At 41.4% G+C, this 27,906-nt stretch overlaps 1 protein-coding gene across 3 annotated transcripts in view; it reads left to right on the forward strand.

Moving 5' to 3' along the window:
• Window positions 1–27,833, forward strand: part of LOC130121456 (transcription factor 4-like) — a 114,340-nt gene extending 86,507 nt beyond the window's left edge. For 2 of the 3 annotated variants that reach the window (XM_056290243.1, XM_056290244.1), the window contains exons 10-13: window positions 13,164–13,317; window positions 16,200–16,429; window positions 18,575–18,722; window positions 20,067–27,833. In XM_056290243.1, the coding sequence (XP_056146218.1) occupies window positions 13,164–13,317; window positions 16,200–16,429; window positions 18,575–18,722; window positions 20,067–20,115 (581 nt within the window). In that variant the 3' untranslated portion in view covers window positions 20,116–27,833. Of the gene's footprint in view, window positions 1–13,163; window positions 13,318–16,199; window positions 16,430–18,574; window positions 18,752–20,066 lie in introns of all 3 variants that reach the window. The other variant, XM_056290245.1, reaches the window with a different exon arrangement.
• The last annotated feature ends 73 nt before the right edge of the window (window positions 27,834–27,906 follow it).

Raw genomic sequence — 27,906 nt, forward strand, 5'->3', positions numbered from 1 at the left:
TTTTTTCTGTTGTTAAATTGTGCTCGCGCGCGCACACACACACACCTCTTAACACACACTTTAAGCCCTAAAGGTAGTTGTGCTTGTGCGTAGAATCTACGCAGAGCCTAAACCGTTGCCTACACAAGTGGCCTACACGGTTGTCAGCGTTCATACTTGTGTGCTGGTGTGTCTGCTTCGCTCTGCAGTTACACTGCCAAGACACTAGTTGGCAGTGGGGTTTCTATGCCACTACGCTGAGTTTCTCATGGACAGCAGAAGTTTCTTCATGTGCCTCAAACAACGGCGACTGACACTGGACGGATCATACTGGAGTTGAGCTAAATCTTGGACAGCAGTTACTTTTACTGGAATCCATGCTACGCACAAAAGAGAGAGGGCGCTGGAGGAGACGGAGTGTACAAATGTGCATATTTGTGAACTTCCTCAAGTAGTATCTCCCTCGATTTGGTCCGTGGTTACCATTTTGTAAGAAGGAGCAGACGAAGAAGAAGAAGCAGCCAGAAATGTGATGCTACCGAGCGGACCAATCACAGTAGTCACGGTCTGCGTAGCCGCACGTCGCCGCCACTTGTAGTTACATTTTTGGAGGGGTGCACATCAAGCGCCGGCGTAACCGCCAGTGTAGGGTACGCGGCTACGCTGGATCACCGGCGTCGATTCTACGCAGAAGCATAAATCAGGCCTAACATAGCTGCTGTGAGCCAATCAACATCCAAATCCCTGATCCACACGGGTGAAAGCTGGCCAAAACATTGTGTATACAGCGCCCCTGTCCAGCAATCAGTTATATATCAACAATTCACATCAATAACTTGCTCACAGCGTAAATATACAAGGAAAACATACACAAGAAAGTCCAAGCTAGTAATACTGCCCTGCTATAGTCACTGATATCAGGATGACAGCCATCGCACATTTAGAAAAAACAACAACTGTGACAATGACAACAAGAAATAACTCATCTGAATAACAGAAATACTGTAAATCCATCCATTATCCACACCCCTTATCCTGCTCTCAGGGTCACGGGGATGCTGGAGCCTATCCCAGCAGTCATTGGGAGCAGGTAGGGAGACACCCTGGACAGGCCGCTGGACAATCACAGGACCATCACACACACACACATTCACACCTAGGGACAATTTAGTACGGCTGATTCACCTGACCTACATGTCTTTGGACTGTGGGAGGAAACCGGAGCCCCCGGAGGAAAACCCATGTAGACACGGGGAGAACATGCAAACTCCACACAGAGGACAACCCAGGAAGACCCCCATGGTTGGACAACCCCAGGGCTCAAACCCAGGACCTTCTTGCTGTGAGATGACCGTGCTAACCACTGCGCCACCGTACCGCCAGAAATACTGTAAATCCATCCATCCATTATCTGAACCACTTATCCTGCTCTCACTGTAAATGTGGTATAAAAGTACACTATTTACTACAAATGATTGTGTTTTAACCCCAATAGATGGTGACTTTTGAGAGGAAAGAGAGGAGAAAGTGAGATTAGGATCAGTGGATGAAGATGGCCCCGTCAAGATGACAATCCATTATAGGACGTCATTAGTTGGCCTAACAGGAGCAGCTGAAAGTAGTAGCAGTAGCAGTAGCAGCAGTAGTAGTAGTAGCAGTAGTAGTAGTAGTAGATTAGTTGGTTAATTAGAGGAAGACAAAGAGGATGAACAGCAAAATAAGGAGGAAGATGAAAAGAAGGAAAGTAACAATGGAGATCAGGAAGAAACCAAGAAAACAATGTAGAAGAAGAAGAAGCCAAAGAACAAATGAGAGAAAAAGTATAAATGTAGAACAGAAAAAATAGAAGGATTAAGACATAAAAAAGGAACAGGGGAACAAATATTCCAAAAAAACAAAAATTAATAATGACGAGGAAGAAAACAAAGTAGAAGAACAACAAGAAGAAATCCCAAAAAAAAGGAAAAAAGAGGGATAAAATCAGAGGAATGAGAATAAAACAAAGAAGTAAAGAAGAAACTAACAAAAAGAACTGAGAAGAAAAACAAAAGAAATCAAACCCAATGATAAGAACCCAGTTGAGAAGAACAAAAAGATGGTGAAGAAGAAACCCAAGAAATCAGCCGAGAGGAACAAGAAAAATTCAACGGCAAAAATCCATAAGAAAAAACGGGAGCGAAACAAAAGGAAAGAGAAAAGAAGATAAGGAAAGAAAAAAATGAAGAAGAAGAAAATAGAGAGACGACAAAGAAGGAGACAACAGAAGAGTAGTACGAGATCATGACGCAAAAGCAACAGTGTTGCAAATATCTGGTCGAGGAAAATTAACTCCGTTCTTGGATAGGAGAGTAGGTAGGACTCGCCTGCTCCCAGAACCGTAGCAAAACCACCACATGGCCCTGCTTCAGCACGCAAGAGGGCCAAGACATCCCGTTTAATCCAGGTTCTGTTTTTCCAAGGGACTCTGGCCACGCTTACATAAAATTGTTGGCAACCTGCAAGTTAAGTGCCCAAGTAGCGATGGGTTAATGACAAGAGTAAATATATTTGTGATATGAATATGTAGGAGGAAATTGTATATGACTGCGTGCTGCGGCGCAAATTAGCCCTGAGCCCGTTTTAAAGGTCTGAAAATGACTTTCTTGGCAACAAGTTTCAGTGAATGCCGTCGCAAGCCAAGAGTGTAATGAGGTGTTGAGAGCTGTAAAAAGAGACTGCTACACACACACACACACACACACATTGCCATACACACATGCATGTGTGTATGCGTGACCACATGCTAACATGCTCAGATTGTTCTTTTACATATGCACACTTACACACATGCTCTCCAATAGTCATATGAACATGCACACACACAATACACATGCATGCGTCCATACAAATGCACATTGCCTACACATACTGACTATTTAGACAACTGAGTCACACAAACACACTCGACTTGAGCATTAACGATCACAAAACTCGAGACACGGCCTTCCTACACACTCGCACGCGCACACACACACACACAGAGACGCAAATATAATTGAAGTCATCCACAGAGTATTGGTTGTAAATGGTATTAAACTGCTTTTGGCAGGTGCAGTGGCAGAGTTGTGGCTTTTTCTGCTCTTTTTCCTTCTGTCCAGGCCGCTGCTCCTTTATTTTCTCTCTCTTATATCCTCCTCTAGTTCTCTCATCCCTTCTTATCATTTTATCCCTTACCCATTCGCCTGATCATTCACCCATACATTCACACAGATGAGCAGATACACACACACACATGCAAACACACACACTAGTAATTGTGCCATGTGCACCCATAGGCATTCACAGTGGCATGCATAGTTAATGTTAAATTGTAGTTGGTAATAAAATCCCTCGATGTGAAATTTCTCAGTGTTGAAGGAACACTTCTGTGGTCGGAAACATGGCATTCTTAAGGTAATGAAATGACATTTATCATTGTTACGTGTCAATCTGTCAGGGAGACGATTCTGGTTTTTACTGTCTCCAAGTTTTGAAATTCTGAAATAATAGTCTATTTCACCCAGCAACACGTTTTTGTTTTTGGTTTTCGCGGGGGGGGGGGGGGGTCCGGATAAGCTGAAAACACATAAACCCTACTGGCAGCATTACAGTCCCTCCACATTCATTAATATACATTTTTACTTTAAAATATTTGATTTATTTCCAACATAACCATTTTATAAGTGTGTATGTGTGTGGGCGTGTGTGCGTGAAAAATGCAAAAATTGTTTGGATTTCTCCTGTGCTAATCTAATATCTTATGCACTTCCAAATAGACACAGGCAGCACCTAAAACCTGCATGAAAGCAAAGCACATAAAATAAGGTATATCTTTATAATATCACTGTTGAAGGTAGTTAATACCGCTACGAGCAGTTTTTCACTGATTACTTATCAGTCTCCATTTAATTCCCCATGTCTTTACATGGCCAATATAATCAAATGAGACCATTAGAGAGAAGATGAGATTATGCTGAATACCAGTTTAAAATGATTGTATCCATATTTGAGTCGCTGCAAAATATGACAAAACAATTAACGTCACTGAGCTACCGAGCTACAATTAGAGATACATAACCTCATAGCTGTATATCTCCTTAACAGCTTCTTCTTTTTCCTAAAATAGCACTTCATCTCACACTCTTTTCAAAGCAAATACTCAAGCTACCAGAGGTTGAATGATCTTTGCTATGAGGAAGTTGTTTTGTTACTGCATTTGTCCACAGGGGGGCTGCGGAAGTTGAATAATCAAAAACTCCTCGTAGCATATTTAAACTAAAAACTGTTCACATTGGTGATGAAATGACTGTTAACATGAAATGAAACATGTCATGTGGCAATTGGACAGCACGGTGGCACAGTGGTTAGCACTGTCGCCTCACAGCAAGAAACACACAGTTTGTTAAATTGAGTCAAAGAGGGGTACCCAAATACATAGTGAAGAATACTGGCTTATTGGTATGCCCACCAGACTATGCAAGTGAAATGGGGTAATAGTGTCTCAACACCATTTGGGGTTAGCAATGGTGTCAGATAAGGGGGACTATTGTCCCCAGTTCTTTTTAGTCTATATATTGGTGATCTGTCAAAGCAATTGAAAGCCTGTAACACTGGGTGTTTGACTGGTAATTCTCTTGACTGGTAATTCTCTACGCAGATGATCTTGAGGTCTTTAGTCCCTGTAGCGCTGTGTATAGTGTGGACCATAATATCAAATACAATGCCAGTAATCTGACCTTGCGTACAATGCCAGAGTGTTGTCTTTATCTGTAGAACCAAAGAAGATCAATGTCTAAAATTTGCTGAATTCAAATTGTCTGATAATAATTTTGGTGCCCATAATAATAAGGTTAAGGTTAATAAGGGAGTCTTGCCAAGTTGTGTTGAACATTTTGAGAGCTCATCACATAATCTCGAAATTAAAACTATCATGGGAAATCGCTGACTGTTTTCAGTCATGTCTTTTTTATTTGTGATGACTGATGAAGATCTTAAAGAACGAGTTTAATGAAATAATGTTAAGAAAATTAACTTTTTTTGTTGTGAGCTGAGAAAGGTGTGGACTGAAACATGAGTTCAGTTAGCATTGCACCATTACACCTCAGACAGTCTGTTTCCCTTAAAAACCCACTGGAAAAAAAACCAAAACTTTTATTTCGAATTTAGATCATGATTTTCTTTAAAAATAAAAGAAAGGGCATCATAGCGGTCTATTCCGCTGCCTACCAACATGGGGATCGCTGGTTGGAATCCCTGTGTTACCTCCGGCTTGGTCGGGCGTCCCTACAGATGCAATTGGCCATGTCTGCGAGTGGGAAGCCGGATGTGGGTATGTGTGCGGTCGCTGCACGAGCACCTTCTCTGGCCGGTCGGGGCGCCTGTTCGAGGGAGGAGGGGAAACTGGGGGGAATAGTGTGGTCCTCCCACGTGCTACCTTCCCCTGGTGAAACTCCTCACTGTCAGGTGAAAAGAAGCGGCTGGCGACTCCACATGTGTCAGAGCTGGCATGTGGTAGTCTGCAACCCTTCCGGATCGGCAGAGGGGGTGCAGCAGCGGCCATGACGGAACCAGAAGAGTGGGGTAATTGGCCAGATAAAATTGGGGAGAAAAAAGGGGAGGGTCAAAAAATAATAACGTAGGACATTAGCAACACATATGTCAAACTGAAGGACATTAGCCCCCTGGTTGGTGGGTCTGTGGACCAATCAAAAGGCCAAAAAGGGTCAACCGTATCTTTAACTTTTCATTCACATTTTAGTCCTTTATCTGGTGGGACACTAAGTTTGACAGAAGTGGCTCCAGCTCTTAAGAGCACAAGCACTGGATATGACCGCTAGCAAGGAGGTAGAAGTTGAGAGCCACAACAAAAGAAAAAATATTGATGCGTGATATGGAAGAACAAGCTTGGGAAAATACATTTGTTTTGACTCCAAGATACCAGAAATGCAAAATTTGCACATACACATTTCCCCTGGTCCCAGCCAGCCCCAGTTCTTTACCACAGTTTTAAATTTATTCAGTCCTGCTGTATTTTAATTTATTCAGTCCTGCTGTAAATGTAAAGAAGCAGCTGTTGTATGAAGAGTGACAGAGGCCAACACACACACACACACACACACACACACACACACACAGACACACACACAGGCCCTAACGCAAATTAGTAAACAAAATGCCTACTGTAAGGCAGACAGCGAATCAAAATTGCCGACAGTAGGCCGTGTGTGTGTGTGTGAGAGAGCGAGACTGTTGGCAATGGAGCACAGTAGAGTTGTAGGGGTTTTTTTGTTTGTTTGTTTGTTTGTTTTGTTTTGACTGAGAAACTGGCAGCAACCCAGTGACAGTTCCACACAGATAAAGACTGGCTTTGTGTGTGTGTGTGTGTGGGGGGGGGGAAGATGGGGTAGAGAGGGGGGAGAGAAGAGAGTGAGAGAGAGAGAGAAGATGGGGTCAGAGAGGGGGGAGAGAGAGAAGATGGGGTCAGAGAGAAAAGATGGGGTCAGAGAGACAGAGAGACAGAGAGAGGATGTAGAGTGAGCCAGAAAGAGAGGGAGATGGGGGGAGATGGGGTGTGAGAGAGGGATGAGAGAAGTGGAAAAATTGGAGGAGTTCTTGGTCGGAGGAGGAAAACGAAAGTTTGGGACAACGCCCCCGTGTGTGTCTGAGTTGCGTGTGTTTTGTCGATCACACCTTTTCAGAAACGCACACGAACAAACATACAAACAGGTATTAACAGCTCTGATAATACTCCACCAACTACCAGCATAGCCCCAACCATAAACCCACTGCACACTACTGTCGTTTGTAACTCACCGCTCGAAAAGGGTGCGGTTCATGTTTCTGAGGAGACCTTTCCCGAGGAGGGAGATCATACCGAGGAGATATAACACACTGACCGTCCCAACCATGTTACACCAAGTCCTCTAAGCTCACTGAACAAGGACTCCAGCTGAAAAACCTGGATCCAGGTCACAACAATGCCCTAACCACGGCAGGAACATCGCTATGAGGACTTGCCCACAGTTGGATTCAAACTACCAACTCTGCACAACAGTACAGTTTGAACACTTACTGAATATGCGACATACGCTGCATTTTTATTATAACAGACTCGAGAGGAATGTCGTTCAAATAGAAATGTGGGAGATATTTCTTCTAAGAAAGGAGTTTACACTAAGGACCTACGTATATCAGTGGTGCCGGATCATGTCATGGAGGGCCATGTCTAATCAGGATTTCATTCCCGCCCGACGTCACGCCCCCTGATTACACTAATTAACTCACCTTCAGCCGGACAGGGGAGGACTAAACTGTGAAACCAGCTGGTATAGTGTTGGAAAGAAAACCTGCATACACACGGCCCTTTGTGGCACAAGGTCAGACAGCACCACTGACCTATGCTATACTGCACACCCAGGCAGATGTGTGCAATGTAGTGTCAAGTGTATGCAGGTTTTTCTTCCAACCAGTCACCACTTGTGATCATTTCAATGACTGCACCTTCAACTAAGGGGGAGAGACTAATGATGCGTTCGCTTGGTCCTCAGGAAATTGGAAGATCCGACTTTGTGAAATGGTGGCGCTTTTTTCCCCCGACTTGGTTAGCGTTCACCAGCAATTGGTTGGGAGGAGAACACATGATGGCGTTAGTCCAAAAGCTAACCTTGCTTTTGGCCTTTCGGCCTGCATTTCAAAAGTCATTTGCAAAGCTGTTATTGGTTCTGGCTGGATTAATGAAGATAACACGAAATACTTGTAAATATTTTAATGCCGTAACTGTTCTCTTACCATCGACTTGAGTATCGTCTACCTTTTCCTCAAGAGATGTAAGGTTAAGTTTACGTCACAACTTGGACGTCAAACATTTCTCTAACTTACCTAGTACATTGTGTATCTGATATGCCGTTCAGGCGCTATTTTCCAGCCAGAGACTTGTTCATCTGATGTACCAGACACTGCATGATTGTGACACGTCCATTGAAATCACTTGGTGTGGCGATTGGTTGGAAGGAACATCATGCCTAGCCACTCCATGGCACACAGTTGCCCAGCTGTTATACAGTATTTGCTTTTACTGCTGAGGTTCTCATATTAAGACTGGAAAATGTGGGAGGACAGGATCGGGTTGGGGTTTAACACGGGTATATTGCATTGGAAAACCTATGTAACTTTGTGAGAGCTCTCTCTCTCTTTGACACGGTGGAGTAAATGTCTCTTGCTCAAGGTTTTCTTATTAGAATCATAATTCAGCCATGCTCTCACCTTAACACCAGGACAATGGTGACAGGACTACAAGGTAAGGTGAAATCTTAAGGAATTTTATCCCAACATCTTTGTCTCTGAGACTGTGGACTGAACTCGGCCCTTGATCATGGATCAAGGTTGTGCGTAAATAATCTACTGGACTGGATTTAATTGTAATTTGCAGAGAAAGAGGAGGTGCTGTTATGTGATCTGTGAGGAAATATATGGATTCAAAATACTAGCACGTGGAAATGTAGAGATGGTTTTCTGGCACAGTGGAGTGAATTTCTAAAGTTCAGGATTCCTGTGTTGAGGTTCCCATATAAATTATAATATCACTTTTGAAAAATGAAGTGGAACATTAGTTAGGGGAATAAAAGGTAAATAAAAGGTAAGATGATGGAAGGTAATGAACTGCTTGGACACCATCTTTGTGTCTGATGTTATGGACTGAACGCTGGATCAAGGTTTTGCTCAAACATCCATCTGGACTGGATTTAATCTTATACCTGGATTTTGTTTTAACTAGAGGAGAAAGAGGAGGACATATGGATATGGACATGATCTAGGAGGAGAAACAGACAGGCCATGATCTAGGAGGAAGAAGAGCTGGACATGATTTAGGAGGAGGAAGGGATATGGACAGGATCTAGGATGAGGAAGAGATATGGACATGATCTAGGAGGAGGAACAGATATGGACATGATCTAGGTGGAGAGAGAGGAGGAGACATGGACATGATCTAGGGGGACAGAGATGAGGAGATATGGATATGATCTAGGAAGAGAAAGACAAGATAGGGATGCGATTTAGAGAAGAGAGATATGGAGCGTGAGGAGGACATGGATGCAATCTAGGGGGAGAAAGAGAAAAGATGGATGTTATCTGGAAGGAGTCGACATGGACATGATCTAGGAGGACAGAAAGGAGTTAAAGTTACTGAGGATAAGAAAGGGCAGTTTGAATGCAAATGACCGGCAAACAGAAACAAAGTAGACATTTCTCTGATAAAATGGAAACAAGTTCTCTATAGCCACCTTGTGAACAAACACACCACTGGACATGATTTAATCTAACCAAAGGAACCGAAGGAGGCGATATGGATGTGATTTAAATGGAGCCAGGGGAAAGGATACCGATTGATACTCAAAATGGGGCTGGCGGGACACAAAATGGAGCAAACTGTAATGTAAATTTGCTAACTGGTTATTTACCAAGCTATTTGTGTGGCCACACTAGCTTGAACGTTTTATATGACATTACATCAGTAATAACTTCAGGCTGTAGGGTTGTCTCTGACACTTAAGTAAATTTTGGGAGTACAATTTTCAAACATCATTGCAGAGGAGGAAAGGGGAGGTGATCTTAACTTTACCTTGGAGGAGAGAAAGAAGGTGTTATTTATGTGGACTAAGGGGAGACATTTTGTGGTTATATGAGAGAGCAGAATAGATAGAGGGGGAGATGCTCAGTGACACCAAGTGAGAGAGATGGTAACATCTAAAAGACCAAGAGGGAGAAGAACCATGGAGAAGGTTATCTAGGAGAAGAGATGAGAGGTGTAATGCATGTGACCTAGGATAAAGGAGAGGTGGTGATACGGATATGAACTAGTATTTGACTAGAAAACTTTTGCATGAAAACAAACATGGGATTTTTCACATTCATAATTTTAATCGTGCAGATAAAGATGATGTTATTAGACCCCACTGACTGTTGACAAGGGTTATTACCTTCAACGATGTTCGGACAATCTTAATTTATAATATTTTGACAGCTACAATGTTTACGTCTGGATTTCCGTGCACTGGCTTGAAGAGGAAGTTAGCGTGATTGTTACAGTGAAATATCCACTTTGCTCACTAGCATTTATAGTGTCCCAAAGTCTGCAGTTCATCTTTAAGACTATTTGAACAATGGGACAAAAGTGAAAGGAATAGGACGTAAAGTTAAAAATCTGACAGAACTCAGGTCTTCAGTCATGGCTCAAGGGATTCATTCAGCCATTCAACTGGACCGAATTCGATCTTTAATCGGGATTCTATCTTAGCTAGAGGAGAAAGAGGAGGAGGTGAAATTTCTGTGATTTGGGAAAAAGAGGTTATTATATTGATGTTACAAATGAGAAGAATGGGATGGTTGTATACAAAGAACTAGCACACTGGGAAGTAGAGGTGTTTCAGAGATGTTTCCCTTCAGATCCCTCAAAACATTTCAGTAGTTTTAATAATCAGACCAGATTCTTACATTAAGACTGGGACAGTAGTAACAAGGAGAAGGTGACGAATGTGGACGTCACCTTTTTTTCTGACACTGGAATGAACCCTATCCCTCACCATTGATCAAAGTTTTGCACAAATCCTTCATCTGGACTGGATTGATCTTAAATCTGGATTTAATCCAACCAGCGGAAAAGGAGGGGGAGCTATGGATAAGTCTTGGGGGGGATAAGAAGAGCTGATTCTACTTATGAGACTAAAATTGGGGAGGTGATGGGACACCAAAGATTAACAGAGCTGTGGGGATTTTTCGGTTTTGTTTCTTTTTATTTAACTCAAACAGAAAACAAGAGTACCGACCAAGGTTCAGAACTGTTCCTCAAATCAGATTTTGCAATACAAGAGTGGAATTTGTGTCACAACCTTTGTAGGAGTGTTTGCTAAATTTGAGGGAATGTTTGTCAAATATGTGGTGGTGGAGTGACTTGATCTCGTATAAGATTTTCCTTTTAAGTTCGTAATTCGCCAATATTTTTAAAAAATGAAATAGAAATGTTAAGAATATGTGGTAAAATTAAATCTATTGGAGTATATGGATGATGTCTTTGAATCTGACAGAGTGGCTGAAACCACTCTGGAGGAGAGATGCTGGCTATATTGGGAGAAGGATGCTGAAGATGGAGCTGCCAGGGAAGAGGAAAAGACAAAGAAAAGAGGAGGTTTATGGATGTGGTGAGAGAGGAAATGCAGGTGGTTGGCAGGGCAGAGGACAAGATGAGATGGAAATGGACGATCCACTGTGGCGATCCCTAACAGCAGCAGCCGAAAGTAGTCGTAGTAGAGTGGCCAAAACCTGTCCAGAATGATGGATCGAGGTTTAGCTCAAATGTTCAAGGGGACTGGATTTGATTTTAAATTTCAATTTGATCTTACCTAGAGAAGAAACAAGAAGAGATTTTGGTGTTCCTCATGTTATGAAAGGAAAGGTGGAGTGAGATGTAGAGATGTTTTTATCTACGATTGTCCAGATTTAGAACAGAGATTAGTGAGGAGAAAAAACAAAAGTCAGGTGAAATCTAATTGAAAACTGGGATGATTCTGACACAGTAGACTGAACTCGATCAAAATTTTGCCCACACATCCAGCTGGGCAGGATTTAATCTTAAATCTGGATTTAATCTAACTAGAGGAGAAATTGGACTAACCACGGAGGAGATGTTGCTGTACTTTAGGAGGAGAAGGGATGGTGATATTGTTTTTACTTGAGAGGAGAATGGAATAATTGGTTTGGCTCTTGATGGAGAGGAACTTAAGTTTGTTGATGGAGCCAAACAGGGAGATGGCTGTATTATCGGATAACCGGATGGACTGATCGGACCTCACAGACATTATCGCCTCAGTGGGATATGGTCTTGGAGACCCGTGTGTCGAAAGTTCATGCTACCTGTGAGGAAAATGTGTAACATAGAAATACAAATCCCAACTTCCATCTTTTTAACTCCTGTACTGGGACGGGGCCTCCGGTACGACAATATCTCTCAGACACCCCACCCCCTTTATCCCCCCCCCCCGTTTCTGGATCTTTGGATCTGGAAAAACCCTGCTCATTGTTTAAGAAAATAAATAAACTAGGCAACTTTAAATAGACGAATTCGAGCATCAGGCTTAGCTTTAACTAGTTAAGGATGTAGGAAAACAAACATTTCCAAAATGACATGACTGTAATTCAATAAATTCATAAAGTCAAACACACATTCAGGTTTAATTTAAACTTTTCTTTTTTTTAAATCCCCTCCCCTATTTGTTTCTCCCCTCCTCCACTCCACTCCTCTGGTCTCCCACTCCTCACCCATCCTCTCTGCCCCCACCTCAATCCTCTCCCTCCCTCTTTCCAATCTCCTCCTCCCTCTTATCTCCACCCTCTTTCCTCTGCCAACCTACCGGACTTTCTCCCCACCTACACCCTTTCGTGCTCCCCCATTGCGCCTTCCTTCCTCTCTATATACTCGCTTTCTTCTTTCACCTCCTTTTCCTCGTCTGTCGTTTTAACTCCCAGCAAAATAAAGTATTATATATATATAAATGGATTAATGAATAGGAAAATGTGTTTTTTTTTTTGCTTTTTACTATTAGCTTTCTTGAAAATAAAATGATACTGGTTTAGATTGAAGAAGGTTAGTTAAGTACACATCTTACTTAGATGAAGCAGTCACAAAATTCATATAAACAAGCTGAAAGCTTGTAAGCTGCCCAGTTTGCAACCATAGCCCTCTACTACTGGTCACTGCCCAGTTTATAACCCGTCCTCTATCGTGGCCACTGGGAGCAGCCCAGGACAACTGGAGCATTTAACAGTAGGCCATTGGATGGCTCCCCTGGAGCGATTGGGAGTTAAATGCCTTGCTCAAAGGTCGGGGAGAAAATTTTCTTGTTCTGTTTCCCTGCTGACTTTTCATGGGCTGATCTGGATTCCAACCAGCAACCTTTGGGTCACAAGCCCATGTCTCTTCTCTCCGGGTTAATGTGACCCCCCCACACATACACACACATTCACACACACCTTTAAAGAACAAATTAAAGCACACAAAGCCAAATTAAAAAAAAAAATCTTGTATTTATCTATTAGGTGGTGCACCTTTTTAACCCCTATTCTCCTCTTTTCTCCTTTCTCCCCTCGTCCTCTGTCCTACCCCCCTTCCCCAGCACTGTCAGGAGGCCTCCAAGGCCAGAGCACCTCCTCTGTGAGCTCAGAGATCAAGTCTGAGGACGAAGGAGACGAGAACGTCCTGCAGGACCATAAGGCCCTGGAGCCCAAGAAGGAGGAGCCTGACGTCAAGGATCTCAAAGCTATTGATAGGTCAATATCTAGGTAACCCCGTCCATCTCAGACGTTCGCTTCAATCAAAAACCTCAGCTGGGCTGGGACACACGTGTTCGCTTTGTTTTTATTTTTTTATTTTTTTCCCAAAATGCTTTCATGCTCAGAGAAGTTCCTTGTTCCCACACTCCTCACTGATAAAATCTCTCCGCGAGACAGAAAACAAACCCCAAATTTGATACTCAGTTGAGCGCTCTTATGTGGAGAAATGGGATCTGTAAATGTGGATGCTTAGTAGGTCTCGGGAGTGAGAAAATTAGAGTCTCTCTTTTTTTTGTTTGCACAATCTGAAGGTGGAATCAACCCCAAAAAGAAAAGAAAAAAATCAGGTTTGACCATTCTGCATCTTTTTGGAGAGGAGCAGAAATTGCAAAATCGGAGGTATATTTCAGGAGAGACCCGGGCGGAGATTGACAGGAATGACGGCAGAGAGACGGGGAAGTAACGTGGCTGTCGGAGTTCCCTGTTCACTGTCTGTCTAAGATGTCTTTTTTTTTAGAAGGCCATACTCAGGGGAGGGGGGGGAGCTAATTATAATACTCACTGCCTGTCACAAATCTATATTCTGTGCCGCACAGTCGATGACACGCATGTTTAACAGCTCTGGAGAGAAAGGAGACAAGGAACGACTTTGCGTTGCAAGTGTTTTGGGAACCCAGCCTCTGGACTTTGATGAAGTGACCAAGTGTGATGGGAGACAGCTAAAAAAACAACAACGATAGCACGTTTCCACGAAGCCGGGCATCCCTGCGTTCTTAGACTCCGTGTCCACCAGGGCTGTCTTTATGTATTCATTTATTTATCTGTTCGTTAACCGATTTGCGCGCCGTGCTGAGCGGACGGTGACTTATGCTACGTCTCTGTAGTTAGAATATTTTTCTTGCCCTTGTTGGAGGAGCAGCACATCTCTCTTTCATTGAAACCAGAGTGGGGGGGAAAAAAACCCGGCTTATTTCTAGTGGACACGCAGCCTAATTCGCAGTTGGCTCTCCAATCTCTCCATGGTCTTGAGCCTGGTTTTAGCTGTTTCTCACGCAAGAGAGTAGCCCACATTCGACCTCCCCAAAGAAGTGATACTACGCATTCAGGTTGGGAAATGAGCATTTTCTTGTAATAGCATTTGGCAGAAATCAAATGATAAGTATATTATTCATATTCATTACATAACCATCCCTGATAAAGCAAGTGGGAAGCCACTTAACATTACATTCATAGCTATCTGCTGACTTTTTCAAGTTTCTGTGGACACAAAACATCTGCTAAAGTTAGTAAATTAAAGCACAGATAATAAATAGGCTGTAGTTGAGTCAGCTTAACTTTTTTTACTGACGTATTAAACTGGCAGACAAGATCACATACCTGCAAAAGAGGCAAGGGACAGGAATGCTCGTGTACTAGTTGACGAGCTCTCACTCAACACATGAATGAACAGATTAATGTAAAAATTAAGTGTTAATAAAAACAGTTCAGTTTATCAATTTGGTTCCCATTTTCTGGGTGCCAAATCTATTGCCGGGGCTAATTTCCCTTCCTGTGCGCATCTGTGCACTTCCATCTTCCTGCTGGGATAAACAGAAAAAATGTTTATATCTTTCACCTGGAGGATGTCAAACTTCTGACACATTTGGAACCCAAACCTAGAGATCTTTACATGATGGTGGAGGTAACGATGATGATGATGATGGTGACACTGTTGTTGATGGTGATACAAATGTGCAGTTTGTGTCACTTATAATTAAGGCTGGGTATTGTGGCCAATTTCCTAAATCGATTCGATTTCGATTCATGAGGCTCTAAATCGATTAATCACGATTCGATTCAATCTGCTCTTAAATAATGAAAATGGCTCAACTCTTGTGTTACAAAATACAAATGTACTTTATTTTTTCTCTTCACCATAAACAACAAGTTTTAAGTGCAACCTTGTAAATTGGACAGTTTAAACTTGAACTGTAAACAAAACTGTCTTAAGTCTCAAAAGTGCAATTTTGAATTGGAAAGGAATTGCAAGTGAAAGTGTACTTGAACTGCAACATTCCATCACTGCAAATTGCATTAATGCCTTGTTTCTTAAAGTGCAAAAATAATATTAATGGTAACAAAACTAAAAGCAAACTTAAACTGTCTCAAGTCAAGTCCTGTTACTGTGACAAAAGTTGCGATGGCCTCTTGTTATCTTTATGGCCCGCGGAGAATCGGCTGGTAATGTTAGTGAGTGCCACGGTTTCTTTTGTTTTGCTTGTTGTCGGAAGCTAACGTTAGCATAGTGTGATACCTTGTCAAGTGGTTCCTGAGGTTTGTAGTATTTCTACAATAACTGACCTCCGCTTGGCAGATCTTGCAAACCACTTTGGTTTTATCCAGCTCTTTGTCATTTGTTGTTTTAAATCCGAAATGGTTCCAGACATCAGACTTCAGTTGGGACAGCTTGCTGAGCGGAGTTTTACCTGCGTCGGCCATTTCGTGTCTGCGCGCTCGTGTGCTTGAACGTCAACCTGACGTAACCGCGCCGCTGCTTCAACACACACGAGACTGCTGGGGGGGAGGGGGGAATCGATCTCATGCCCTGTGAATCGATATTGCAAAATTTAAATGAAATCGATCCAAAATCGATTGAATCGATTTTTTTGCCCAGCCCTACTTATAATGTGCCGTGACTTGACCGAGTGACAGGTCATCCGGGTATATCGTCTGTAACCACTTCACACCTCCTCCCACATGGAAATACTAACTGAACCTTCATCCTCAAATTCTACTCTTCCTCCTCCTCCCTTTTGTCCTTTACTTTCTCTCCGTCTTATTGTTGTTACTCCTCATCTCTCTCCTCCATCCTCCTCGTCATGCTTCATTGGTCACCGTAGCAACAATGATGACGAGGACCTGTCACCGGAGCAGAAGATGGAGAGGGAGAAGGAGAGGAGGATGGCCAACAACGCTCGTGAGCGCTTGCGTGTGCGCGACATCAACGAAGCGTTTAAGGAATTGGGCCGGATGGTGCAGCTTCACCTGAAAAGCGACAAACCTCAGACCAAGTTACTCATCCTGCACCAGGCCGTGGCCGTCATCCTCAGCTTGGAACAACAAGTGAGAGGTTAGTGTTCCTATTAAGCTGAATTCAACACCACAAAATAAACTTAGCTAATAAGAAAAGAAATGTCAGTAGTTCATCACCTGCAACTGTTATGATACGTTTGAAGCAAGAGTTTTTTCTGCTGTCATAATCTAATTATTATTGTTTAAAATTTGACTACTGGGGCATCTGGGTAGCATAGTGGTCTATTCTGTTGCCTACCAACATGGGGATCACTGGTTCAAATCCCCGTGTTACCTCCAGCTTGGTCAGGCGACCCCACAGACACAATTGGGCTGTGTCTGCAGGTGGGAAGCCGGATGTGGGTATGTGTCCTGGTCACTGCACTAGCGCCTCCTCTGGTTGGTCAGGGCGCCTGTTCGGGGGGGAACTGGAGGGAATAGGGTGATCCTCCCATGCGCTATGTCCCCCTGGTGAAACTCCTCACTGTCAGGTGAAAAGAAGCGGCTGGCAACTCCACATGTATCAGAGGAGGCACGTGGTAGTCTGCAGCCCTCCCCGGATCGGCAGAGGGGGTGGAATAGTGACTGGGATGGCTCAGAAGAGTGGGGTAATTGGCTGGGTACAACTGGAGAGAAAAATCAACAAAAAAAAAAGTTGTCTACTACCAAAAGGGTAGTAGACAATTAGTCAGACTGAGTTAAACCACTGAGGTCTAGGAGCAATTTCAACATGGCAGCTACACGTTAGCGCTCATCTAGCTCAGAGTGTATCCAGCTAAATTTCTCCCACTTTTGGACCAAAGTAGCCAATTAACTATTGCAAAATGTATCGCACAAACAACTTTAACCATCTAAGATACATGATGCGAGTCCATATGTTGTGCTCATCAATTATGTTTGTTTTAATAGTAGCTGTTTAGGCTAAGATTTAGACATGTAGACCTTCATTTTTTAACCATGTTTTAGCTTAGCATTAGCCTAGATGGTGTGTACCATTTAGACGTCATTTGGAGGTTTGGGATGGCACTAACCTAAATGTCTTACCTGTAATATGTAAGAGTTTAGTAAACCAGTGGTTCTCAATCAGGTCCTCAGGTATCACCAGCACTGTTGGCTTTCTTTTCTGCGAAGTAGTTCATTACATTCACCTGTTGTTTGTGGTGTAAAACCTCCCTGATTGGAGCAACAGTTGAATGTAGTAAGTTAACTACCTGCAGAACAGAAAACCAGCAGTACTCCGTTTCCCAGTGGACCAGTTTGAAAACCTGTGCATGCGACTATTTTATTAACTTAATGGAAATTCAGTGTAAAATGAAACATAACAAATAGATTAGATCGGATTAGATTAGATCGGATTATATTAGTCAAATCAGATTAATTCAGATGTATTAGTATAGCCCTAATTCACAGTTTATTCCCAGAAGGCTTAAAAATCACATTATATTCCATAAGACACCCTTATCCTTATACCGCTGGCCATTCATTGTCTAGTAATTCATTGTGTTAATAGATAAGACAATGACTAGAGATACCTTGTCCAAGACAAATTAATATCAAAGTTAGTATTGCTATTTCATGTATATCTGTCCCTTCAGCAGATTATTTAAGGTCCAGAAGGGGGCAGCATCAGCCATTACTCCGATTGAAACAACTTTTATTTGTATTCTATGATTGTGTTTTGTTTTATCCACACGAGGGAAAGTCTTTTCTCTGTGAAACGCACAATAAAATATTAAAAACACAGAGCAAAGCAATGTCAGGACACTTCCCGCACAGACACACAAACCTACCCGTTCAAATCATCTGACAAAAAACAACATTAAAAGCACTTTTTACATGTGAAAAATGCAGTTCGGCTTACATGGGTGCAGAATGAGTACAAAGGAAATGAGATAAAAGTAGTTTATTATAAAAGAGGGTCAATACACTGAAAATATTAAAATGAGGTAAAAAGACAGATCATCACTAAATTAAAAGCAAGACTGAAAATGCACATTTTAGTGCGCACTTTCAAATTTTGTAAAATTTTTTAAAAAACTTTTTTGAAAACTTTCTGATTTGGATTTTGATGACTTTTGTATGTATTTGTGTGTGTGTGTGTGTGTGTGTGTGTGTGTGTGTGTGTGTGTGCGTGTTTGCATGTACCTGCAAACAACTGTGCACATGCACATCGTGGCCCTGCGGCCTCGTTTCCTCTCACCAGAGCGTAACCTGAACCCCAAGGCGGCCTGCCTGAAGCGCCGCGAGGAGGAGAAGGTCACGGTGACGTCAGACGGGACGCCCCTCTCGCTCGCCGCTGCCCACCATGCTGCTGCCGCCATGGGCGATGGCCCCAACCCCATGGGACAAATGTAAAATGCAACACCTCCTCCCCTAAATGGTCAGAAGATTTCACTTATAAACTAATCTGCTGTTGTACCATCTTTACCACCTGACCTCTACCTGAGTCATTATTTATGATTGACAGCCACCTCCTCTCGGCTCGTTAATCCCAACTTTTGTAATTGGTGATCGCTCAGAATCAAGAGTCTGAATCAGTCCTCACTGATTTCTACAAAACAAATCTCCCCCAAACATCCTATCCAACCAACAAATTGATTTCATCAATTCATCAACCAGTCACTCAGTCAGTCAGTAAGACAGCCAGTCAGTAAATTGGTTAATGCAGTTCAATCCATTCAATCAAACCACTGAAAAAATTACTATAAAACCAGAAATCCAAGGTACACAAAAAAAGACTCATTAAGGTAAACTGACTTTAATAATATTTATCAATTACAATATTAGCCTCAGTTGAATCAAATTGATAACTTACGTTCTTTTTATAAGGAAAAAGTCATCCACCATGAATTAGTCTAAAAAGAATTTGGACATTTCCTATTTTCCACACATGTGGTTTTTTAAGCCACAAATCAATCCTGGCTACATTAAGATTGGCGAATGAGGACATTTGACTCCTTAAGCTGTATTTGATTGAACTGGTGACCTTAAATAAAATCCGATCAGAAATATGACTGAATGAGTTGACGCACAATCTGTGAAGTGGCAGAAAGACGTCACTGCATCTTTTTGCTTAAGATGGCAGAAACGATAACATGAGGGCTGACTTGCAACTTAAGCCATTATATAAACCCATTTCTCTATTCCCGGTACATTTGAACAACAGATTGGCAGTAAGTGTGCTTTTACTGTGTGTGTGTGTGTGTGTGTGTGTGTGTGTGTGTGTGTGTGTGTGTGCGTGTGTGTACATGTCACTGTTTTTTTTCCTTGTGTCTTCGTACTTTTGCAGTAAAATTTGTTCTGTTTGTTTATTTTGTTTTGCAACACCCAGCTCTCAGGGTTTGTGGTTGTTTTTTTCTGGCAGTACCTACTTCTGCAAACCAAGTTCACCGCTACTCCACCCAGACCTCTCTGAGGGCTGTGTGGTTGTCGCGGTGTTGTTGATGTCAAAGAAAGTCAAGCCTACACAAACCTTGACTTTGTGCCAAGAGTTTTGAGATAAGCTAACGTTCTTGACAGGAAAACGATTGTGTGTGAGACAGTGTGTACTGCATTTGTGTCTGTACAGTGCGCAACACATTTGAAAATGTGCCTGTCCTAACTCTCTCTCTCTCTCTCTATCGCGCCCTCTCTTTCACTCTATTACTCTCTTTCGCTCTCTCTTTCTCTCTCTCTCTCACTCACTCACACTCTAGGTCTAAGCTGCCGGAGTTCATCAAGATGATGAGTGACCACTTCCTCTGACAGTGTTTCCATGACAACCCGAAAACCAGTCAAACCTGTTGACTCTTCAACTTGACCAATCAGCTTATGTCAGAACTTTCAGCCCGACCAATCAGATCAACGATGTCCCCTCCCCCCCTCCCCCGTGCCATCCTCCTCTTCCTCTTCCTCATCCTCTGGAGAGTACAAACTGCCAACATTTGAGTTGTTTTCACTTCTGACTCCTTTCAACATTTCCCGTAGATTTAAACTACATGCTTCTTCGCGGAGTTAAATGGCCACCACAACATTGCCCCCGAAATAAAATGGCCGCTACAGAATGGCGGCTATGGGAGCTTTGACAGAACGGACGTAGATTCTAGCATCACATCACTCAAGAAAGTCTTTTACTAGTACTACTACTACTGCTTGTTTAAGTATTCCCAAATTTAAGGAATAAAACAATGGTTCTCTCTCTATACGTAAATATATAATTCTATATAGGAAAAGAATTACAGAAAAACTTGATTTAAAAGAAGTGCAACTAGATAAATGGGTTGAGGTGGTTCGGGGGGGGTTGAAGGTTGTTTGGGACAGTGGGGAAAAACATATCATAAAGTGTAAAAAACAACAACAAAAAAAGAAACATGGCAACATTTCGCAGCTGTTGTTGAAAGCAGTTTTAGCGCCATCTCTGACTGAATGGCAATCTAGCGCCAAACTGTGGATGAAGCTGTGCTTGATGTCCTCCTGGATTTCAACAAGTCAGAAAGATATACACAGAGACGCAAAGGAAAACAACAACAAAAACAGCAAACAGGAAGTGACCAGGAACTTGATAGTGGGGTACATGCACATAGATTTCCCATCTCAGCCATGTATTTTTTGGTTAAAATGAGATGAGGAGGACCTGACGAACAGATGGTGTAAAGAAGAAATTCGGGAAAAATGTCTGTTGCAACCTTGCAGTTTTTCCAAGGTCTTGTATTGCCAAGTGAACTGAACAAAAACAAAAATCTGAAAAAGGAACTCTGATTTTGAAACAAAGGCTTTTTGACTATCATGGGTGCATAACAGGCAAGGCTGTGTGAAAGAACCACACAGTAGGGGTACGTCTTCTTCCCCGCCCATACATTCCCATCCAAACAATGTACTTTTAGATTGGTGTACAAAATATTTTTTTTTTTATTACCACCCGGGGAAGTGGTATCGGCCAGTGACATGAGTAAAGGATATGCCAGGGGAAGAAAAAGAGGGAGAGGGGGAAGATTATTGGCATCATCTGAATCAGAAACTAAAAATTTCATTGGATGTTACGTAGCATGGGCAGAAGAGACAGAGATTATGTTTGGTAGCCAATACGGGGGGAGGATCCTTTCGCCACCATTTTGTTAGGCATATACCTGAGGGGATGGATGGATGGGTGGTGGGCGGATGAAGAAAGATAAATAAACCCTGGATTGAGGCTTTAGGATGAATTCAGACTATCATCTCTCCTCTCGTCTCCCGATGTAATTCCAATGAATTACCTTTGTCCCAATGGTAATTGACTGGAATTACATCAGGATTCGGGTATTTCATTGGGATTACTACCATGGAGGTCCCCAAGGCTTAACACCTTTTTTATGGGGTGGGAGAGTCACATCAGTCAGGGGGAAGGAGCATAGATGATCGAAACGGACCAACATTCTGAGGAGGTAGAGAAGAAAAGTGTTTAGATAAAGAGGGAGAGAGGTGCAGATCGCTCTCGCGGTTAATAAAAACGCTGCTTTGGATGCATGGGAACAATCATTGAGGTGAAGGGTGTGTCATATTTTAGGGGCCAAGCAGTTGTAGTCAAAGCATTCCTGTGTTTGATTTGTCATAGTTCCCCATACCCTAGTTTAATATCAGCCCCCATCTGCCCATTTACCCCCACCCAACCCCATCCTTTCCCCACTCCCACCCCAACTCACCCCAATCCTCTACCACTTTCCTCTAACATGGTCGCCTCTCTCTTCTAACATCTCTCTCTCTCAATCTCTCTCCTCTAAGTCAGTCCTCTGTCTTTTCCATCCTCTTTCTCTCTCTCTCTCTCTCTCTCTCTCTCTCTCTCTCTCTCTCTCTCTCTCTCTCTCTCTCTCTCTCTCTCTCTCTCTCTCTATACCAGACCTCAACCCTTATGACAGGCCCAACCAAACCATAGCCTTATACTTCACCTTATCCCTCCCTCTTCAGAAACCCTCCTCAGTCCAGCCCTTACACTTCAGCCCCGTTACTGTCCTTGTCCTCATTTTCCTTCCCCTCATCTGTAGACTAATAAGTCCTTTGACCTATAGCCCAGAGCCCTCTCCCTGACTCTAACCCCTTTTAACCAGCCCCAGAGATGCAAATTGAACATTCACACTTCTACCAATGTGCCTTTTTAGAGTTCATATCATTCAAAACACCAGAGGAGGACATTTACCTGGTCTTTTAATAGGATGCAAGCTTAGGGAAACCTGTTCTTAGTCATTAGGTTCTATGCAGTCAGGTTTTTTACCAGACCTGGGAATTTAAAAAAAGCTAAAAATTAAAAAAAAAGTATTTTTTGGATAAAAACAAACAAACATAAACTGTATTTAATGTACTGTATGCTTATATGTAAGTAGACAGCGTGTTCTGGCTAGTAGCCAATGGGACAGACATTCGTTTTAGTAAGACGAGCCCCCCAATTCCCTGTACCACAAGTCCATCATCCCCTCCCTCCATCCCGTTCTCCCTTTCCTTGACTCCTATTCACAGCCCTCTTTCCATAGTGAGCAATGCGTCTGTTCTTGTATTATAGCTTATCAGCTTTTTATCAATATTTGATCGGCTTGTCCGTGAGCCACTGTAGTCTTCAGTACAAAAAGTGTGTGATTGTATGTTGTAAAACAAGAAATTGTTTTTTTTGTTTCTCTTTTTCCAAAAAAACAAAAAACAAAAAACTTTTCTCTTACTGCTTTTTTGTCCGTTCTGGTTTCTCTGTCAATAAAAAAAAAAAAAAAGGTTGAAAAAGAAAAAAAAAGTGATTCGCCATCCGACAGCGAGGCTTTGCATCGGTGGCCATTTTGGCGCATTGTTTAAAAGTCCTACCCAATCAACCGGAAGGAAGGCACGGAAACTGGAAAAGAATCTATTTGAGAATTGATCTATATATAAATGTACAAAAAATATATACAATATAAGGAGGGTGCCATTTTTTTTATTTGTTTGTTTTGTTTTTGTCTCAAAGGAGTATTTGTCGGAGAAGGAATTATTTTCTCAAAGACTGAAATAGCGAGGAAGTTGAAGAGGCCCCTCAGTGTTAAAACTTTTCAACAGACATGTCACATGACTTTGTTGTGTTCTTCTGTTGTTGCCATGACAACAGTCTCAGACAAGTATGGCGTTCGGTGCAGGACAAAATTGGGACCGGCGTTCCATCTGCTCCGATCACTGCTATCCAAACTGTCTAACAAAGGCAACAACACACAGACATTTGTAAATTGTATGCAACAAATGGCAAACTTACCATTATTTTGAAATTGTGTATGTAAAAGTTATATTTTTACATGTAGACTGTTGTTATTTTGTGTTTAGAATGTTGTATTGGTTTCTTTTTCATTTTTTTGTTGAAAGATGAAAAAGTTATTTGTGTGTTTTTCAGTAAGTAATTTCATTTTAAATGTTGTTACATTTAAAATGTAGTGAAGTCAACAGTTCCAAAATCATTTCTTTTCAATAATTGTTTATATCTGCGGGAACATTTTTTGAGCGTTCTGGGGGTCGGGATCAGAAATTAAAAAGTTATACAATATTGTTTCATTCTCCATGCTTATGACATTACCATTTTTAATTGTATTTTTAAAGAGAAATGTGTAAATAGTCATAATACACAGGGTTCATGTGGTTTTTTTTGTGGGATGAGGATTTGCCAGTGTGAGATGATGCAAACTTTGGTTTTTAGTAAAGGTTGGTTTTGTCCGATTACAGTAGCCAGGTGCTAACACATAGTTTCGTCGATGGTGCATACAATCTGTGTTGGTTTAGCTCTGAACAACTTGTTTCTGGACTAATATCCAGAAGTGTGTCATCTGAAGTTGAAGTCAAGATATTGTCTTTGCTTGCACCTAGATTACAATCTCTTAGACCGTGGCAAAACACTCCATTCTCCGTGCAATGGATCCATAATCTGGTTGCTAATGAAGACCCCTGGTGTCTTGAGTTGAGATTAATATATTAGCTTTTTTTTTTTGGACAAGATTGGATATTAGCATTGCGGACATAAATGAGCAACTCGTCTGCAAATGAGCAAACAATCTTTTCAGCTATTTTCCCAAAAAAGTATTGAATTCTGTGCAAGGCAGTTTCAGTCAGTTGTTTTTAGTGTTTAACATTAAAATTGAGCTTTTTTTTTTAAGGGAAGGAAAAGCTACTTTCAATCGGACCTAGGTTGAACACTAGGATGGAATCTGTCACTGCAAGTGCTGATGTTTTTATGTGGTATTATTTTGCAAGGCTTCATTTCGTATTTTCTCTTTATTATATAATCGAGTCTGCCGCGAGAGACATTCTCCAGAATTACATTGTCTTCATCATTATACTGTTATCCCTGTTGTTTCTAGAGCAAAAATGTCAACATTTGTTTTTTCTTTGCTTGTTGTACATACATTTCATTTCTGTTTTTAGTGACCGTGCCATGAGCTTTGTAATCCCAGATGCTGCTCTGTACTGGTTTTAACTGCAATAACGAGTTGAATTCAAAATGGCCACTCGTCATCTGTTCCCCCTGTGACATAAAAGTAAGAGGCGAGTCAGAGACACGAGGGCAATTCCAATTAAACTTAATTCCATTTCATTCAATTTTACTCTGTACTCCTGCACCAGTTACTGTAGATACTTGGTAAATATTTGAAGCTATAATTCATATGAAATTGATAAAAAGGAATATCGTCAAAGCCCCTTTTTATATCACAGGCTTCAATATAATGGAGATAATTTAGTACTAACCTCCACTGCCAGAAAAAGACAAAAACGAAACAAAAACCCGCCAATATTTATTTCTTGTTTTGATGCCAGAGTAGTAAGTTATTCAACCGAGTGATTTTAGCTACACAGCCATGCACTATGCCAGAGGCTCTTCATCTGAACCTTTCAAAACTGAGGAAATTAAAATTGCCCTCATACTTAGGGTCACCAAAACTACATACTAATGTTTTAGTTTTTATTATTTTTTGCTGACAAATGCATATTGGTCATTGAAATGACTGATTAACCAATACACAGATGGTTTAAAAACAGACCTGTGAAAAATAGCGATCAGTAAGTATGACATAAATTATATAGCCAAGAAAGTGTAGCAGAATTTACCAGAATGACAGGCGACAACCTCTTTGGTGTCCCAACTATTTTCTGGCTGGGAACCATTTGGCATCCCAGGCCAGTACCCAGTTAAAGGCTGCGTTCACACCGCAGGTCTTGATGCCCAATTAACGATTTTTCTTTTATGACCATCTGTTTGCATCTACTTTTAAAAGTGCCCGTGTCCGACTCTTGTTAGGTTTGCACTTAGAACAACCTGCATGCGTCGGCTGAAGCAAGAGTTTGATCACCGACAAGGAAGTAAACAACCGCATGTGACCCGTAACTGCCCGATCCGTAGCAGAAACCCCATTTGTTCTACGCCTGTGCCATGTTGTTATTGTTGGCTTGCGCCGGCGCAAGGGCAGTGTGACTAAGGTTAGGGTTGGGTTAACACAGAGGTTAGCACAAATCGGGTTTGCAGTACGGATCGGTTAGTGGCACGAACACCAAGTCATTAAAACTACAACGAGAGAGAGAGACGGCGTCACATTTGGAATGACATGCGATTCACAATGAGCTAAAACAAATCCGATCTGCATGGTTACACGTGAGCTGCATCAGCAGATATCAGACTCCTGTGCAATTTATTTCCATATACACATGAATATGGTCTAAATCAGATATGAAAATATCTTTTTATATGCCACTTTTTCTGGTTACACGGTCGTAGCACATATCCGACCTGTGCAACATGCTAGAAAATTTTAGCAAACATTTTGGAATTGGTCCACTTGCACCAGGCGGGCTTAACGTAGAAGTAACTCGTTGAGTCGTGCCGTAAAACATTGAAAGGGGAGACATTCTGAGTTTTGAATTCAGATTAAAAATAATAAAAAAATTCCCTTTTATTTTTTAATTATTTTTTTGTTCCAAACTAAAGTAAACCGAAGCATCGACCTGTCAGTAAAACAGCCTGTCATGACACATGATGTGCACTGGGACCTATCTAACATTTGGTCTCTGGATGCATGACTTCACATCCATCCATATTTTGAAATAATCTGAGGATGGACGCATGCCAGAAACATACCTTGTCCAAAGTACCAACCAGCTGGTACTGGGCAAGAGTGTCGCAAAAAATACAGTATCGTTGGAGTGACTGGGCAATCCCTGGACCATTTGTGCACACTAGTACATGAAAAAAAAAACAAACAGAGGTTCAAAAAATATATATATAAGTAAGAGTAATGCGGTAGTTCATGTCAGCGTCACGAACAAGCACAAACTACACAGCTGACCGATACTATGATAAGATGATAACTACGGTATGTTTCTATAGAACTTAACAACTACGGTGACTCATGCAATACAGTAAGCCTGCTTATTCAGTCTACCGTTACGGCCATTTCCTCTCTGTATGTATTATTTCTGAGACATATTTGTGTAGTGGTTTCTAACACATGTTTCATTCCAGAGTATTATGATCATTATGTAATGGTGAAAATATATGAACTGTGGCCTTTTTCATTCTTCTTGTTCCTTGTGATGCAATTCAGTGAAGAGATGGAAAAAAAAATACATAAAGCAGAATTACCCTGTACCAGTGCCTGGGCTTTTTGTTAAAGCTTTCTTTGTCTAGTGCTCTTTTGCTATGGAATAGACTTAGTGCACCATATAGGAGCAAAATAAGAACACAATTAATAAAAACTAAAATATATTTGGCTTACTTTTTTGCAGGGGCAATCCTTTTATACCACGAATATTGAAAAAGTAAAAATAGAACAAATAAAAGTTCGATTATGAAAGCTGAATATTCCACTTTGTAGATTTTTGGAACCATTCGAAAGTGAATAAAATTTAAAAAAAAAAGTTTGTTACTTTATTTTACTATATTTAAAGATGTTATTTTAGCCGTGTTGTACCGGAGACGAGCCTGTGAGGATTCCTGTGTGATGGGTCATGGTTAGTGGCCATAGTGAGGGAGGTCCCATCCCAGCCTGCAACAGTTGATGATATTCATAAAGGAAAATATTCATGAAAATAATATTCATAAAAAAATCAACAGTTACACTTTCTTTCCAGTGTGTGGCTGAGTGCCTCCAATCTTTATTTTGTTGTATTTTTTTTTTTTTTGGTGCGTGTATTTTTTTTTCTTTATTTTTTTTTACACTTCAGTTTTCTTAATTATTTCCGGTTATATTGGTATTCTTTACTACTTTTTTGTTTTCATGTTATATAATTATAATTATTATTATTATTATTGCTGTTGTTGTTATTGTTGTTATTGTTGCTGTTATTAATACATTTTTTCCAGATTAGTAAAAGTGTTGGGGAACAGGTTTTTTTCGTGGCGAGGTTTACCCTTCCTTGTACCAGCCCAACAGTCGGCCATCGCCTGTTGGTTCTCATCTTGTAGTGATTCAATGAGATTCATGTTCATGACCGTTCTGTAGCAATAAATGTGCCATTTTTATAACGGAGCGCTTCCACTGCCTCTTGCTTTTATTTTATTTTATTTATTTATTTATATTTGCAGGAGAGAAAGAA

This window comes from Lampris incognitus, chromosome 12 (assembly GCF_029633865.1).
Source record: "Lampris incognitus isolate fLamInc1 chromosome 12, fLamInc1.hap2, whole genome shotgun sequence".
In the NCBI taxonomy this organism is placed as follows: Eukaryota; Metazoa; Chordata; class Actinopteri; order Lampriformes; family Lampridae; genus Lampris; species Lampris incognitus.